General features: G+C 41.3%; 1 protein-coding gene across 2 annotated transcripts in view; it reads right to left on the bottom strand.

Moving 5' to 3' along the window:
- The window catches only part of ZSWIM8 (zinc finger SWIM-type containing 8), a 2,332,791-nt gene that overhangs the window by 776,245 nt on the left and 1,539,155 nt on the right, over positions 1-17,391 (bottom strand). For both annotated transcript variants that reach the window (XM_069240531.1, XM_069240532.1), the window contains exon 21: positions 895-1,371. In XM_069240531.1, the coding sequence (XP_069096632.1) occupies positions 895-1,371 (477 nt within the window). The remainder of the gene's footprint in view (positions 1-894; positions 1,372-17,391) is intronic.

Below are 17,391 nucleotides of genomic sequence, written 5' to 3'. Positions count from 1 at the left end.
GTGCATGGAATCATACTTTTAAAACTGACAAATGTTTTGGGGTATGATTCCAACACGTTTGATACCAAACATGCCTAGGTTCGGAGTTACCATTGTGTAGCTGGACATAAGTAGTGCCCGATGTCCAGTACACGCATAAAATGTCGTCTCTGCACTCACGAATTCCAGGAAAATGGAACTGGAGTTTGTGAGGGCACCTCTGCTAGTGCAGGGGTGCCCTCACACACAGGTACTTGCACCCTGCCCATTGGGCTAGGACGGCCTGCCATAGGGGTGACTTACAGTGACCCAGTGCAGTGAGTGACCTGTAGTGAAAAGGGTGCATGCACCCTTTCACGCAGGCTGCAATGGCAGGCCTGCAGATACACTTTGCATGGGCTCCCCATGGGTGGCATAATACATGCTGCAGCCCATGGGGATCCCCTGCTACCCCAATGTCCCAGGTACCTGGGTACCATTTACTAGGGGACTTACATGGGGGCATCAGTATGGCAAATGTGGGGTGTAAGTGATTCAAGTAACCAAGTTTAAAGGGAGATAGCATTATCGCTGGGGTCCTGGTTAACAGGATCCCAGTGAACACAGTCAAATGCACTGACAACAGGCAGATAATGGGGGTAACCATGCCAAGAAAGAGGGTAGTTTCCCACATGTCTGTACTAAATATCTGTCAATTCCAAACACATTAGTACGGTTGAATGTCTTAACTAATTAACTGAGCATTGCAGAGCTCCAGAAATAAAACACAAAAAGATCTGAAGGTTCCCGTGGTGGAATCTTCAAGAGACTACTGAGATGTAATCAAAACAGCACAGAGTACACAATGACATGCGAACAGCATAGATCTAAGTCATTCAAATGAAACACAGAATTATGACAATCTTCATAACTTACCGCAGAGTATGTTGTTCCTGCCACGGGAAACACAGCTGGTCGTGGAACATGCTGTATAGGGTGTCCGATGTATTGGGGGCTACAGACAGCGGGGATGTGGGCTTGTAAGGTAGTGTATGGATGCAGTCCCTGAGAATGTGCATGAGCCATTGCTGTGTGTTGCTGGTAAATTGTCGATCCCACAGAAATAACAGGCACTACAGTTGCTGCAGCAGTCACAGCAGCTGCTACTGTGACTGTGGCCGTCTCTTGAGTTATTCGGTTGTCTGTAAGTCCCCGAAGACCATCTGAGATGGGCCGAGAACCACTGCTGCTGCAGATATTTGTTCCCTCTCTCTGGGCGGGAGATCCACCAACTGTCTGTTCATATAACCAATACCACTGGTGAGCAACTTCAAACAGAACTTCGGGATATACGCCACCCCCTTTAGCTGCTTCCTCTACTGCCATACAAGCTTTCTCCAACATCACGTTATCCTGTTAGGAGTAGACAGAAATGCAAATTTTAAATTGTATTCAATAGCTATTCAATTGTAATGAAGCTTAAACACAATACAATCAGATGAAGATTACTTTATTTCAGAAGATATTAACTTGACTTCTACCCTGCTGCAGATAGAGCTGTAACCACTTTAAACACCTTACCAAGAAGATGGATGGTAAATATGTTAGCCCTGGACTATTGGGGTGGAATGGATTACTGGAGTGGCATAAATGTTGGTGGTAGCTGTACAAGCACATGAGCTCTTATTTCTTACAACTGCAACAGAGGTTTAAGGAATGGCTTCATTCCGAAAGATGTTACCAGGGTCTCAGGGAAAATTGTGTCATGCAAAAGACCCTTTTTTCCATTTCCACAGATATCTAGTTTTCAAAAAGGTAAGGTGTTGATAGAGTTGTTTGCTAGGTTGTCACTATCACTTTACCTCGGAACAAATGGAACAGACATCACCCCTCCCTGTCAGAGCCATCCTCCGAGCTAGTTACATCCTCTGCAGCAAATTTGAGAAGATACCCCCACAACATGATTGCATATGAGGCATCCTTGTCAGTACGGGCAATACGCATGTGCATCTCCTCGGCCACCCCTGATTAAAGGAGATCCTGGTGCAAAGAAAGACACCGGCGGCGCTTGGGTTCCCAACTATTTGACAGCCACACAGCTCTTTGCCAAGAGCAGTGCCAACTGTCCAGCCTATAGGAAATCTTCAGCCCTCAGGATTGCACCACCACCCAAAAAGGGAGGCCAACAGAGTCGGAGGGATATCAATGCCCGTTGCTGCCACTATTTTTAGCACCACATTCCTCCAGAATACCTGAATCACTGCAAATGTTCAAGCCAAATGCAAGAAGGGGGCTCCCATTTCCCCACATTGAGCAACCCGTGCCTCCCTGGAGTGGTTCATCCTGTTGAAGTGAGGCAACTTAAATCTGTGGTTGCAGGACACTCTCCTGACCAATGCACATGCACGCGCCCAGTCAGCATCCTCAATGGACTCCTCCAACTCACGCTCCCAGGCCCTGCGTGAGGTGTAGGGGGTAGTCAGCATGTCACCATGAAAGGCCTTATACAATAAGAAAATTAGATGCCTCCTCTCTCCCCATCGAAGTAGGTCACCCAACATCAGCTGCAGGGAACCCAGCCCACACCTCCTGTGCGACGCTCTCTTACTTTGCATAATGAAGAAAGTGGCCAGCTCTCACTTCAAAGGTTTTCTGGGACTCCCAGAACGTGGTAAAGATTCCCTGCCACCTGGCAACCCTGCTCTCCATTGATCCATGGACATATTCCCATAATTTGTCCTAAACGGTGTGAGGTCCCAGAGACGAAGCTCCCTTTCTAGCACCTTCCCCACCAACACCACCTATCCTATCACTGCAGTCTGCCGTACGAGGTACAGGACCGCATGCCCGGATGTGCATCTCCATGTCATCTCCGGGCATGTCAAGGAACAATCTCTTTTCCCGGTTTTCCAGGTCAGCCAACCTCCTCGCTGCATGCTGCAACGTAGCTGCATAGTAGTAGTGCAGTACATCTGGTATAGCAAATCCCCCCCATCTTCCAAGTGCCACTCTGCTACGCTCTCCAGCCCAGACTAGAGAAATAAGTAAACTATCCAGTTCTGTCTCCTACTATTAATGTCTTCAGGAAACATCAAAACTTGCGTTGTTCCAGGAAAAGCCTATTCCTGGAGTTTAACCCTAGCACCACGACTCCTTGGATGGCATAGCACTTTATAAAAATGTTGTCATTCATTAATTTCAAGAGTAGTGCAGTACATCTGGTATAGCAAATCATCCCCATCTTCCAGGTGCCACTCTGCTACATTGTCCATCCCAGACCAGACAAGAGAAATAAGTAAACTATCCAGTTCTGTCTCCTACTATTACTGCCTTCAGGAAACATCAAAAATTGCGTTCTTCCAGGAAAAGCCTATTCCTGGAGTTTCTTAATACCAAGCACTAGGACGCCTTAGGATGGCATAGCACTTTATAAATTTTTTGTCATTCATTAATTTCAAGAATAGAATTGTTTAAAAATGGCTACTTTAAAAAAAAAAAATGCTATTATTTTGGTTTTTACAGAGTGAAACCAGCAACATCCTCATTAAGATAACATATAACCCATCTGTATCACATTTATTATAGTAACTAATCTCTTCAGTGCAGTATATCTGCAAGGAGATAGTACAAATCGACTGTCCCGCCCATCATTATCCACCTTCAGTGATTCCCTACCCCCTGCGTCCGGACGAGTGTATTAACTAAACCTCCCATAAAGACAATGCTAACATGATGGTGTTTTTCAGCCTTTCTAACCTAGGCCGTAATGAGCTCTCCATCTGCCTCATACTCACATCTGTCAAGCTTTTCTGGACATACTCTCCTGGTGCAACCTACCCTACTCTCTGTGCCTTCATACACATATCCACGCCCATGAACCACTGATTCTTCTTTGGCAATTGTCGCCTACCCCACCGCACGGCTATGCCCCTCTTTACTAGCATGAATCCCAAATGGAAGAGCAGGAGATTAGTGAACATAAGGTTATCATTGCACTGGACTCCCAAAAGGATAAACTGCAGCGTTGTAGAAATGGTCACATCAAAGATAGCTTCTATTTCTTCACTGATGGCGGACCAGTACCCAGCGATATGGGGCAGCCCCAGAGAGTGTGCATAAATGTACCCTCGTCCACATCTCATCGCAAACAGTGTGGGTTTGGAACCCTTCCCATTTGGTACAGCCGGCTTCTTCTATAGTAGGTCCTATGAATGATTTTTAACTGTATTAGTCTCTGTTTGGACTTAATGGCTACTTTTTTATGACGCATCATGGCTTTGTCCCTGACTACATTCTCCACAGAGTCTATGTCTCTTTCCTAGGTTACCCTGAGCTTTGGGGCATGTCTGATCTGTTATTTATTATGGTCACAACATCTGCATCTATTATGTCTCCTATTATGGAGATGACTAAGGTTTCCCAGTGGAAAAATCCAATCAACTTCTTAACCTCCTTTAAATGTATGCCTTTTCCACAGCAAAGTTAGCTTGGCCACTTTTCCCTTCTATTTCAAGTGCTTAGTAGTGTTGTCTCATACATCTAACATTGCCTGAGTTGGGTGCAACAAACATTGCCTACTCTTTTTACTATATACATAATGTAGGTATGTGTGCTCTTCCAATCCCAATCGATCCAGTCTTTTGGCCAGGTCAAGTCTCTGGGCAAACTCTCCACTCGTTAATATTCTGTAACTGTGTTGCCCACCAGTACACCCTAATATCTGATAGTGCAATATCACTATTATGGACTGACTGATGCAGGGACTGGAGAGCTATCTGCGGTGTGCTCCCGTCCCAGAGGTAACTGCGCATGATGTTATCTATACTATTGAAGTATGACTTGAGGATAGCACACAGTGTAATTTGCAGGAAGTATAGCAGCTTGGGAAATGTTATCATTTTAACAATTTCTGCTCTCCCCATCAGGGACGGTGGCAGCCATCTCCAACGTTCTGTGTCGGCCTAGTATTCCCTTATAACTCTTTTCAGCTTTCTGTCAAGGAACAGTGCTTTGCCGAGAGTTACTTCAATACCTATTTATCGAAACCCAACCCTATCAACCCGTAGGCCACAGGAGTCGTCATATAAATTGCCCTATGTGCCTAGGGCATACAATAAAGATTGTCCTCTGTTCATAAGACAGCCAGAATATTGTTTTAAAGGCTCTAATATTGACAAAGCTGTTAGAATGGCCATCTCTGAGTGAGAAAGGTATAATGGAATATCATCAGCATTTAGCAAGATTTTTTCCCGTTGTCCCATCGTGTCAGAAAATCCTGTGATATCGACCCATAACACACCCAGCATTCTAAAGGTTCTATGCAGAGGGTGAAAAAGAGGGGTGACAGAGGACACCCTTGCCTAGTACCGCGTCCCAAGGGGAAGCCAGATGACAGCACCCCATTAACCTTAACCGCCACAATGGATGCCTCATATAGCAGTGCCACCCATGTGAGGAATTTGTACCAAACTCAAAATGTGAGCAGTGTCCGGTGGAGACGAAAAATAATAACAACTGGTCCACTCTCCACAGACCAATAATAAACTTGTCTAGAAGCTACCTTTCTTCTGAAAAAAGACAAGTACTTTATTTTTCTAAAAGGCACAATACTGCACATTCGAAATCTGATGCTCGGGTGCGATACGGAGGTGCTTCTACCTTCCCTCCACACTATGGGCTTGGAATTCTGGTGGTATAGTATCTAGATCAGGTGCGGTACTTACCTCCACTTCTTCATAGCACACAGTCACTTTCTTGGGCTAAGTAGCCTGTGCAGTCTCTCACCTGTTCCTCTTCTGGCAATGTAGAGCTGCAATGGCAGCCATATTCACTGGCAGAACACAGTGCCACTCTGGTTCACTCAGGCACATATGCAATACAAACCAAACTTCTTTAGCATGCACAAATCCAGGCGCATGGGATCTTGGCGCTAGGATTCCAGGTTCACCGTCAGCACAGGAACTTTAGGTGAATAGGCCAAAAGGCTTAAATTCACATCACACATGTAAGATGGCCTTGTCACACTGCAATCACTACAAAACAAAGCATGGTGCCACCACTGCCTTATACAAAACTGCGAGATGGACAGTAGCTCTATTGTCACTACAGAGGGTATGCTTGGTGCAATCCTCTAAGTCGAGGACAGGTCCAGGACCAATCATAATTTAAAGACAGGCCTAGACCTTGGCACACATGCTGGACCAGTGTGAGCCTGGAGTAAAAATCTGAAAGTCAGTATACCAGATGCTCATAGTCAGGCACCCAGAGGAACGGTCACGCTGTTCACCAAGCAGAGGACATTACCATCCCAACACCATAGTTGCCAAATTTTCTGATGTTTCTGGGGGCATCCCCTGGCAGTGTGAATGGGTAATTCTTGCAGTTTACAAATGTCCATGCTTATCACCCATTTGTTGAGGGTTGATGCTTTTGCTTGTCTTTATTTCTGAGCTATATCCCTTTAGGCTAGTACCAGCCACAATGTAACAAAATGAATAATAGATGTGTGCAAATATATTCAGGGTACTGATCTTGACATTTATGGCTTTTGGTTATGAGTGAGCAACTGACACACATTTTAAGGGTGATTTGGCAAATCGTTCTTTCGTTAAACTTTATTTCGGCAAATATTGCCATAAAAGTCAAGACAAGAGATAAATACAACATACATATATACATTTCACAATTAAATATTAAATAATTAAATATAAGATACAATACATACAGTTGGCAAGAAATATATGGATGTCTCCATGATTAAGCAGTACCGCGTATAAAAATATAAATAACAATTTATAAATTAGTTAAAAGCCAAAACTAAAAAATTAATTAACTTGGATCGAAGAAACAGTACATCGTATACCTTTACAAGGAAGGGGAAGAGCGGGCCACCTAACAAAATATTACAGTTTGTGACCAAGTCGTTTTCTGATAAGGTACACATTAAATAAAAATCTACTCGTGCCAAACACCACTAATTGTGAAGTATTAAGACTGAAATATGCGCTCTGCTTCTTTGTAGGATCTAACCCCCACATATTTACAAACGGGTTTGATCCAACAATCCCTTGGTTTCTTGTATACTGGGCAAAAGAAGAGTAGATGAACAACATCTTCTTTAGCCCCTGAAGTACAGAGGGTGCACAATTCACAACCTTTTACCCCTCCCCAATTGCATGTGTAAGCATTAATCTGTAAGACCCCATACCTAAACTGTAGATATAGTGTTTTTGCCAGTGGGGGACCGACCTCATCCAAAAATTGTTCGAATTTAGGTGTATCTTTTATGTTCAAAAAATTCAAAGTCAGAATACCAATCGATGAACTATGCAATAGCTCTCTGTTGACATAAGACCAAAAAGTGTCCTTTACATATTTCCTGGTACATGTTGTCATATTCTGAGGAACTTCCCATAGATGTGATAAACCTAATCTCTCATACCACTTAGATACATATTTTAACCAAGGGGTATTCATATGACCATCTATCTGAGTTAATTCAGTCAATCCACTCTTGTAATCACTCAACTCCGGGGTTACCCATAACCTGACCCAATACAGCAGTGGTCTTAATAATGCTTGATAGTCTGCTCTTTTAAGATTAATATCAAGAAAAACAGGGACTAGAGGAGTTCTTGTCGGTATTTTAAGTAGCCTTCGTACAAAGTGGTTTTCCGTTTTTCCAAAGTTGTTGTTACAATAGTAGCCCCAGAGTTCAGCACCATAAAGGGCGGCCGATTGGGCCTTCGCTTTATATACTTCAAGTGCCGGTGAGATTGCTTTAGAATAACTAGCTCCGTGTACTTTTAAAATAGGCATTGAGTTTTGTTTAAGGGATAAGATGCTTTTATCCATCTGTCCTTTCCAGGACAGGTTACTATCCAGCATTAACCCCAAATAATTAAAACTCCCTACCTGTTCCAGTTTTTGATTCTCCAAGGACAGATTTTTCCTGAGGGATTTCTTGGGGTTTATGGACATATACTTAGTTTTGGTAGGATTTATTTCCAGCCCCTTCCCCACACAATACTTCTGGAAAGAATCCACCAAATTTTGCAAACCTCTCAGAGTTTGAGAAATAAGGATGGTATCATCGGCAAATAATAATTTGGCAAATCACATATATCCTGTCATGCCACTGAAAGGGTTAACAGACTTCAGTGTGGTTTCTTGCGCATTATAAGTGGGACAGTCTCTAGCCACATTCTTTAAAATGCGGGTCAGTTTCCTTGAGTTTTGGCTCCCTCATACTGTGACCTGTAAATTCAACTTAAAACTAAGTGAAGAAACCTGCACATGAAATTACTGCAATGTTGGCATTTTCCAATGCAGCAAGATGCAAACCCCCCCCCAAAAAAACAAAAAAGCTGAATATCATTTTTAAGAATAATGTTAATCTTTCATATTTCTAGGATACAGCTGATTTGGGGAACAAAGTCACTAAACGGAGAGACATTGGATTAATAACTATTCCAAACTAAGCTATGGTAACATGGTCAATCAAATTGGGCTCTAAACCTAACACAAGAGAATCTTTTAAATTTGATAACTCCAAACCTAAAACATATAAAATAGTTTATCCAACAATACTTTGACAACTATAATAATTGAATCTTGCAGGAATTTCTATGGGATGCTCTTAATGCTATGATTTTAGAATAGTTAATTTCTGTAAGAACTGAACAAGAAGACTGGGGAAACTAACAAGGGTCAAACTGGAGGAGGAGCTGAGACAAGTTGAACACACACATAAAGAGGCAGGGTCACTCAAAACATTGAGACTCTTAGATGACAACTCAATATAATTGTCCCTGAATAGAGCGAGAAAGCTCCCTGTGCTTAAAGCAAACATTTTGAGAAAAGCGTATTTGCTGGCGAGATTAATTATTAAAACATGAGGTACAACTATTAGAATTTCCCTGGGGTTATTCAGCACAGAAATTTTTTTTAAAATGAAAATTTCCAACATTATTATCACAGCCTCAATGCTGAGAAGTCTAAGAGTGATGCCAAAGAGGAAGGTTTTCTTACAATCTCTTCAATTACCTAAACTAACCCCTGCTGCTGGAGAAGACTAGAGGCTCCATATATCTCATTTATTCTAAAATTGCTAACCCTTAATACAACACACAGATCCTGAAGGTCTTTCAAACTCTTTTTACAAGCAGTTTTCATATGCATTATCCTCCAAGTTGGCAGGTATATTTAGTTTGTTCCCCTAATCTAAAACATTACAATGATTAACAAACCTGTTCCTTTTATAGAACTATCGCCTTTCTAATCTCAGGTGTAACAATTTTAGTGAGAATACCAAGAAAGACTTTTACAGCAAATTCCATCTTTAATTCACACTGACCAGTCGTGGTTTATCCAAACAGACAAGCATCAGATAATGTTAGGTGGGTGCTCCATCTACCTGAGAAGTCCAATATACACTGAATTCCCATGGCCATAGTATTGCTCGATGCAGAAAAGGAGTTCAACTGAGCCACCTGGAAATTTATGAATCTGATATTATAAAAAAATAGTCCTAGATCAAAACATGCATACTTATATCTTGACTAACTGCAGTTTACCCACTGCTAAACTGCTTATTAATGGGATGAAGTCTCCACTGATTAGACTACAGTGAGTACAAGACAGGGGTATCCTCTCTTGCCCTTTCTTGTTGCTATAACTGTCAAACCATTGGCTGTTAAACTTAGAGACACACCAGTAAGAGAAGGAATGCCTTTTGGGGATGACCAGTATAAAATACACTTATTTGCTGCTGATGTTTTACTTACATTAATAAATCAAGAGTGATCGATTGGTGCAGCAATGTCTTGAACAGCGGAATATGGTGAAATGTCATGCCTCAAAAACAACCTAACTAAGTCGGAGTTGCTAAGTGTATATCTAAATTGGACAACTAACAAGCAAATTCCTAGTATTTTGGGCCTCCAATGAGCAAAAGACAAGACTGAATACCTAGGCATTTGATTGACCCCACCATTGCATACACTTTATAGATCCAACTACCCTAGACTCTTTGCCACCATAGGATCTGACCTTCAGGGTTTGAGTCCTTTGTTTCCTGGTTGGGTAGAATCTCCACAGTTAAAATGAACATTTCACCATGATTATTGTATTTATTTCAGGTGCCTACCATAGCAAACCCTCCTAGAGACCTGGAGCAGCTAAAAGAAGCAGTCAATGTGTTTGTTTGGGCAGGCAGGAGACCTAGAATAGCTGGGAAAACTAGGAAATGAGCTAGGGAATCTGGAGGGCTTACAATGCCTGATCTAGATATGTACTGTTTAGTAGGCTAACTCCAAATTATTCTTGAAATGTCACTATTCAAAACTGGGAACAGTTAGGTTCATATTAAGCATCGACCTTTGGAGGAGGCCCAAGGCATATAGCATGGTTTTTCCAGAAAAATCGTCCTCCAGCAGAATATGCCTTTGTTATTTTGAGATCTACCTTGAGGTATGGGATAGAGTGGTTACAACCCCCTTTTTAAACTTCTCCTGGAATAAAAAGAGACCATTTTAGCAGCTGGGAGAAAGAGCGTTGTGGGATACCAAGGGATCCTTTTCTTAAATGGGAGATTAGGTTTTTCAAAGCCTGTAAAAAAAACAATATCACCTGGGTAAAATTGAGACGCTGCAGTAATGTACATTAATAAATCCTTTATTGTGTACAATATGTAATTCTGTACTAAATACTATTACATAAATCAGACCAATAAAATACATGATGTACATTGTTAAAATCAATTGCCTGAACCACACACACAAATAAAATGGTGCTGGAAGGATCAGGTAGAATTCATAGGATAGGCCTATGTTTTTTCAGCTATTAAAGTGCATTCATAAATTATGTTCAACTTCCTTTACAGTCCCATTGTATAATATCTTTGTAATATGTTATATCCATAAATCTTATTGGCTTCCTTATAAAAGAATTTGATTGCGTCAAGCAAGCTAGAGCTGCCTAGTTTACAGTGTGCAAACATAACTTCCTGAAGGAAGGGTGGAAGTACTCACTGCAAATATCAATCAATCCAAAACAAAGGCAGATCATGTGGTTCAAAGGTTCCTTGTAGCAATTACAAAGTCTGCAAATTGGAGTACTGGATGTAGAATTCCAGAGGCCTTCAAATTCTTTCACATAACTAAATAGTAGATGGAATCTTATAATTTTTGGTTTTGTTAGAGCATCTAAATTACAATCAATGTGCTGCTGGTTGAGCTGGAAATAAGATTCTGTGAGATGCTCATTTGTGTTGTGAAGCTTTTAATAAAACTCTTCAGGTGAAATGACTCTTGAAGTCTTTCCCTGATAACTCTTTTGTGGTTTGATACTGTCATTTGCTGGCGATCCTATATAGTTGGTAAGGTATGATCCTGGAGAAAAATAATCTCCTTGCAAAAAACACACGAGCTGGACACAGGATTCCATGTAAACTCTTGATATATCAGACCTTGCAGGGAATTGACTTTTACAGAGGCTCAATCACAAAAGCAGCTGATTTTCTGGGTCCATTGTACCGCCTCGATTGATGGGAGAATTAATTTGAGTGTGATCACTGTGTTTGGAGTAGGACCCCATAAACTGAATAGAGAGCAAGCGTTTTGAATAAACATTGTGCCTATTTTATTAATCTTCTTTTCATTTAATACTATTGAAGCATAGGTCAGAAGAGGAAATCCTGTGCCTGCCATGGACCTGGGATGACAGCAGAAGAGGGGTTCGTTGGTGGAGACTTGTGCGATCGACCTGTGGATACAAACCGGAGACACCTTGAGCTGGTAAAGCTCCTGGGAGTGGCATACAGAGTGCACCAACCTCGTCCTTGGACACCCGGGAGTGACAAATGTTGGCCTAGGAGAAGTTCACTACTACTAAAGAACCCAGCAGTGCCACTCAATTTAATCGTATGTTCATTGTGTTTTATAACCAAATTTGAATTTTTAATTAAGTTCAGTAACAATATGAGCACACAATATAAGTAGTTTCACACGTCCTATATGATAGGCATCATGTATTCACACTCAAGGTCTCACATCCTAACCATGGTAACCTCACCATCTACCCCAGGTGTTATTGTGTTTATGTGCGCACCCCATGCTTCATATATCAGTTTTCCTGGAGGGCACACCAATCCACTCCCCTACTCCACTCCACCAATGTGGCGGTTCCGGGGACATTATGTTTTAATTTAACGGGCACCTGTATGTTGGCACTGTTCTGCCAACACGAGCATGCACTGAATAGGATTTGGTTTCCAGAAATAGAATGATTTATTTGACAGAGTTTACTTTTACTAGTTTGTATATTTTGCAGATTGTGAAAATGGATATTGGTCTGATATAGTATATTGTGAGAAGTAGAAAGCAACAGATAAGGCAAGCACAAACTGTCCATTTATGCAGCGTTGCACAGTGTAGCAATTTTTACATTTTTGAGACCCACTGGTGTAGCTAATAATTTTGCTGCATAGGCAGTGTTCCAGGTTTTCATTTTACAATGGTTGTTTTTCAGGCCTGACAGCCCAGATGTTCAGTAACACCAAATCAGAAGTAGTAATACGAAAATGCACAGATTTATTGAATTAAATCCTGTGACCGGAAGGGAGGTGTCCTAGGACAGCTATCTGGTAATCTTGAAATAACTATCTATAACATCCTTGGAGTATCCACCTTGCTTTCTACATCTCCATCACCTTTGCCTACACAAAGCAATCCTATGTCCTTTCGCAGCAACTCAGTAAACTCTTATCCCACTCCTTTATTTTCCTGGTTCTCTTGCATTCTTGCTCCCTGCATCTTTTGCACATCGCTTACATCCATCACCTTACTCTCCAGAACCACTTATATTCCTCACTTATATCAGTCAACTATCTTCTTTCACAAGACAATCTTATCACCCTCCAAAGTGCCCACTGCAGAAAAATTGCACAATGTCATCAAACCATTTCCCAACCTCTCTCTCACTATCCCATTTACCTACACACATTTACAACAGTTAAAACACCCCTTACTGAATTGAGTGTAACCACTCAAACAAAGCAGTAACCATACCATTTTTGCCTGTCATGTAATGAGACATCATTTTACACTACTTACACCACTGTTCAGTTATTACACACCCATAATTTTACACAACACCCCTTGCCTAAAGTCATCCACATATGGTGGCCACACTGTTCATGTCATCACAAATTTTCTGTTCAGTCCTTTGCAATCATATGGGACGCAGTCTTGGTTTGCTTCCAACAAAATAACAGAACAAATACACCTTTTATCAACTATCTGTGGGTTACAAGCCCAGGATTGAGAAAGTGTCTTTGATACCATGGAGTGAGGTGACTGCCCTTCACTTACAAAATTACTCACCCTCTGCCACTTAACATCACTCACAACTTTCCTTGTCACTTTGCTACAGCCTCTGACATATAGTCGGGCCACTCATGATAACACTAATTTCTTGACACTGATTACTACTGATATCACCCAACCACTCTTAGGATTCTCTGCCTGTTTAATCCTATCAACAACACCCTTTTACAACACCAGTCAACCACACATTTTGGTTCTAAAAGAAGCATTTACCACACCCACTTACCTCACTCTTCATTCACCATCACTAAAACTACTTCACTTGCTCACAGCGCTAACTCAACATTTGTTCACTCATGTCACTGCTGATTCTCACCATTCATAATCTATTCATTTCAACATCCACGTCATTTTGTTTCAATTTAGTACTCTGTACTTTTAAGCACCCACTAGGCACACCATCTATTTGCACAGTGCCACTAATACCACAACTCAGTTTATGTAGTACAACTATGCCACATCACTTATCACCACACTTCTGTCAATGCCCACCCCTTACAAAACTTATTTCTTACATAATTCACTTAACAACAACTGTGAGACAATAAACACACATACAAGAAGCAGTATAACTTGCGTCCATCGCCTGTTCACTAACTCCTCACAGCAGACATCCAGTCGCAAACAACATTAGTCATTCCTTCTGAACACCATTCTGACATATCCGTTCACAGCAGCATTTAGAACACAGTCACTCAATCTATTGATTTCCATTCAGGCAATTGCAACAGCATTTAGTTCCAGCACCACCACTCACACTGTCACACAAACACAAGGTAACGTGCCCACACAATTACCTCTCATCTCAACCACTAAGTTACTCACATTACTTTCACTTTACTACTTAGTCTGTACATCACTTCACACAAGAACTCGTTATCACTTGCTTGCTACCTCAATTGGCAGAACCTTTAACACATTTTAATTGAATTACTTGCATGCATCATTTATTCCCAGCTACTCCGCAACAACAGTCATCCATACCAACCAGTCATCACACTAGTCACAATCACATCCTTCAATCACACTTTTTAACTTGCTCACACCATTCACCAGTATTTCTCAACCACGTAATTGCTCACATGAGCAATTCAGTCACATCTCACCCACTGCCATGCGTAACTTTATTCTGCTTCACACAACATGACCCAGGCACTCACAACTTTTACTTCACATCTCACATTCGAACCTACAAACACTCATAAATTAGCCAATTGGAAACACTAATTCACTACTTCACATCGATTGCAACCCACAGCATCTATTACTTACCAAAGTATTTTATTACTCATGTCCAGCATTTTCCTGCACTGACCCAGTGTCATTCAGCAACACTGGCCCACCCCATACCCACTCACAACCCTACCAACGATGTTCTTCAAAGGCAGTTGCAGTATCTCTAGCAACATTCATGCAATAGTTCACAGCATACTCAAATCCCTTTCTAGTCACACTCACTACACTATTCATCTATATTAATAACAATTCTTCCTTCACTCAGAAGATCTATGTCGCATCACATCATTTGAACAAACTACACAGCATCAGCTTCTTATTCAGCTCACAACCAACATATCAACCACCCATTATTGCCACTTTACATGGCCCGTTATAGCATCTCTCAGTCACATCACCAATAAAATACAGCACCCAATTCATGACTTGCAAGACCACGTGGAGGCTTACTTACAGACACTCATCCACAATATACTTCTTGAGCAGACTCTTCCATGCACAATGACTCAGTCAAACCAATCCTGTAATGCTAGCACTAATCCTTACACTTGTTCACTGACGTCCTTACAGAAAGGGCTAGATGCATTTTTTTGTGTTTAGTTGAAGTGAACTCCAAACCAAGTCTGCCCTTTTCCGGTTTTATCTTCTGCTTTCTGTGCACACATGAAATAGTGAACAGCCAAAAGTATCACATGGTGATCCATCAACCATTCAGAGAATGCCTGCACTTCCCTCCAATCACAGACAAAGGAGAGTGTTAGGGTGAATGATTTCCCACAAGCCAAACAGTAGGGTCTAATAACAGCCTTCTCTTACAGAATTCTGAATTGCTGCTTTCAGACCAGTTCCTTGTGGTTAGACACTTCACACTGGAATTCAGAGTAACAATGGGCAATGCATGCCCCCATTAAAAGGTTTGTGAGTGGTTTTCTTGTGTTCAGACACCACCCATGAAACAGTTATGGTCTTTTTTGTAGCTGTAGTCTGCTTTACAGCTAAGCTAATAAAAAGGCAGATTTCTTAATTTCCACAGTATGTCAAACACGGTTTCCCTATTGCTAGTCAAGATCATCTTAAAGTAATACATCCCTATCTGGAAATGCATGTATACAGCCTGATCCTATCAGGGGGTAATACACCCTGATCATGAAGTTATCGTCGACGTGAACAGCCCCCTTCTAAAATTATTATGAAATCTTCCATAAGTAATAAATCCTAAAATGATTGTACTGCTAAATATCGGCTCCCAGAATATCATGGTAAATGAATATCGATGACAGAATATCAAGGGACAAGGTATTGAAAGGTAAGTGCAAACAGAAAGAATAGTTTTACTGTTGCTAACTGCACATCTATGTACCTGGAAGATAAATGTACCAAGTAGGTACACCTATCTGGAATTAGATATAGAAAATCTAGACTTACTTAACTTTCTATTTTTCTGCAACAATTTGTCCTCAGATCTGGGGTCGATATTCAGAGTGAACACCTAAAGTCATCACAAACTCATTCTGTAATAATACAACCCCATTGAGAAATCCTTATAGGATCATTCTGGAATGATACAGCTTAATCTTGGAATCATAACTGAATCATCCTGCAGTAGTAAATGATCATCATCTGTTTTTCACTGAAGTAATCAGGAACACATCCTGGGGTATTACATCCTAATCTTGAAATCATCATAAGACTGTCATGCAGTGGTAAACTATCATGATGTTTTTCAATGAAGTAATCAGGAACTCATCCAGTATAGTCACCTTATTTTAATATTTCACCCTATACACATACTTCAGAATTATCCCCAGAAAATTGAAGCAATGGCTCAAATGAAGTCTGCGGATGACTTCAGTATGACTCCAAGATGATCTTCCTTTCTGACTTGGCCTGCAACGGTGGCGATGTCCCCTTCCAACAAGATCTTTCCCCTAGGTTGCAACAGGGACAAAAATGTATTTTTCAAATCAATAGAAAAACCTCCTGCTGAGGACTGATACTACTGAAAGAACAACTTTGCTCAAAACATCATCTGTAAGCCTGCTGTTGGGGACTGAAGTAGTCTGAACTGCTATCTGTTGCTGTCGTATAGGATAGTAAAAGAAAAACAAGCCAAGGCATCACAGGCTAACAAAATACTGCACTTGCATTAGATCAGAAGGGCATAACTAAAAGTGGCAGATAACCCCATCAAGAGCATAATCCTAACCATTACCAGCATGTGCACAGCTATTAAGGATTCACATGTTGCCCTTGAGCAGAAAATTGATGACACAAACTTTGAAAGGTCGCTGAGAGAACCAGCCCGCTAATGAGGCATTAGACACTCTTACCGCCAATATGTCAGACTGGTTATTGAGGTCCAGGAGGTCACCAGAGGTCTTTTGGTCAGAAGAAAGTTTGAGACGCAATAATTTACATTTTGTGGGCTTCCCCAAAAACATACAGGCTGTTTTGTTCTTGGAATAATGGATACTGGGCACCCGAACAGGTGAATGGTCTTTCAAAAGGGTTCTTAATTGAAAGGGCACGAAAGGCTCTAATGCAAAATGAAGCCTTAAGTACTACCTATTGCAATCACTGCCAGTTTCTTGTAGTTTTGAGACATGGATGTACTTATGAAACCACCCTCAGTAGCAGCATAGCACAGGATGAGAGGCTTGCCATCAAGATAGTTCTTGACTACACACAGATTGAGCAGTGACAAAAAGAAATCATTTAAGGCAGTGGAGAGTACATTTTGGGACCTGGGTTACACATACACGGTGCTGTATCCTGCCAAGATGAAAATCATTTAAAGATGAAAAAGCACACT

This window comes from Pleurodeles waltl, chromosome 6, assembly GCF_031143425.1.
Source record: "Pleurodeles waltl isolate 20211129_DDA chromosome 6, aPleWal1.hap1.20221129, whole genome shotgun sequence".
In the NCBI taxonomy this organism is placed as follows: Eukaryota; Metazoa; Chordata; class Amphibia; order Caudata; family Salamandridae; genus Pleurodeles; species Pleurodeles waltl.
The sequence above is the reverse complement of the archived record's forward strand: the minus strand, read 5'-3'. Positions and strand labels throughout refer to the sequence as shown.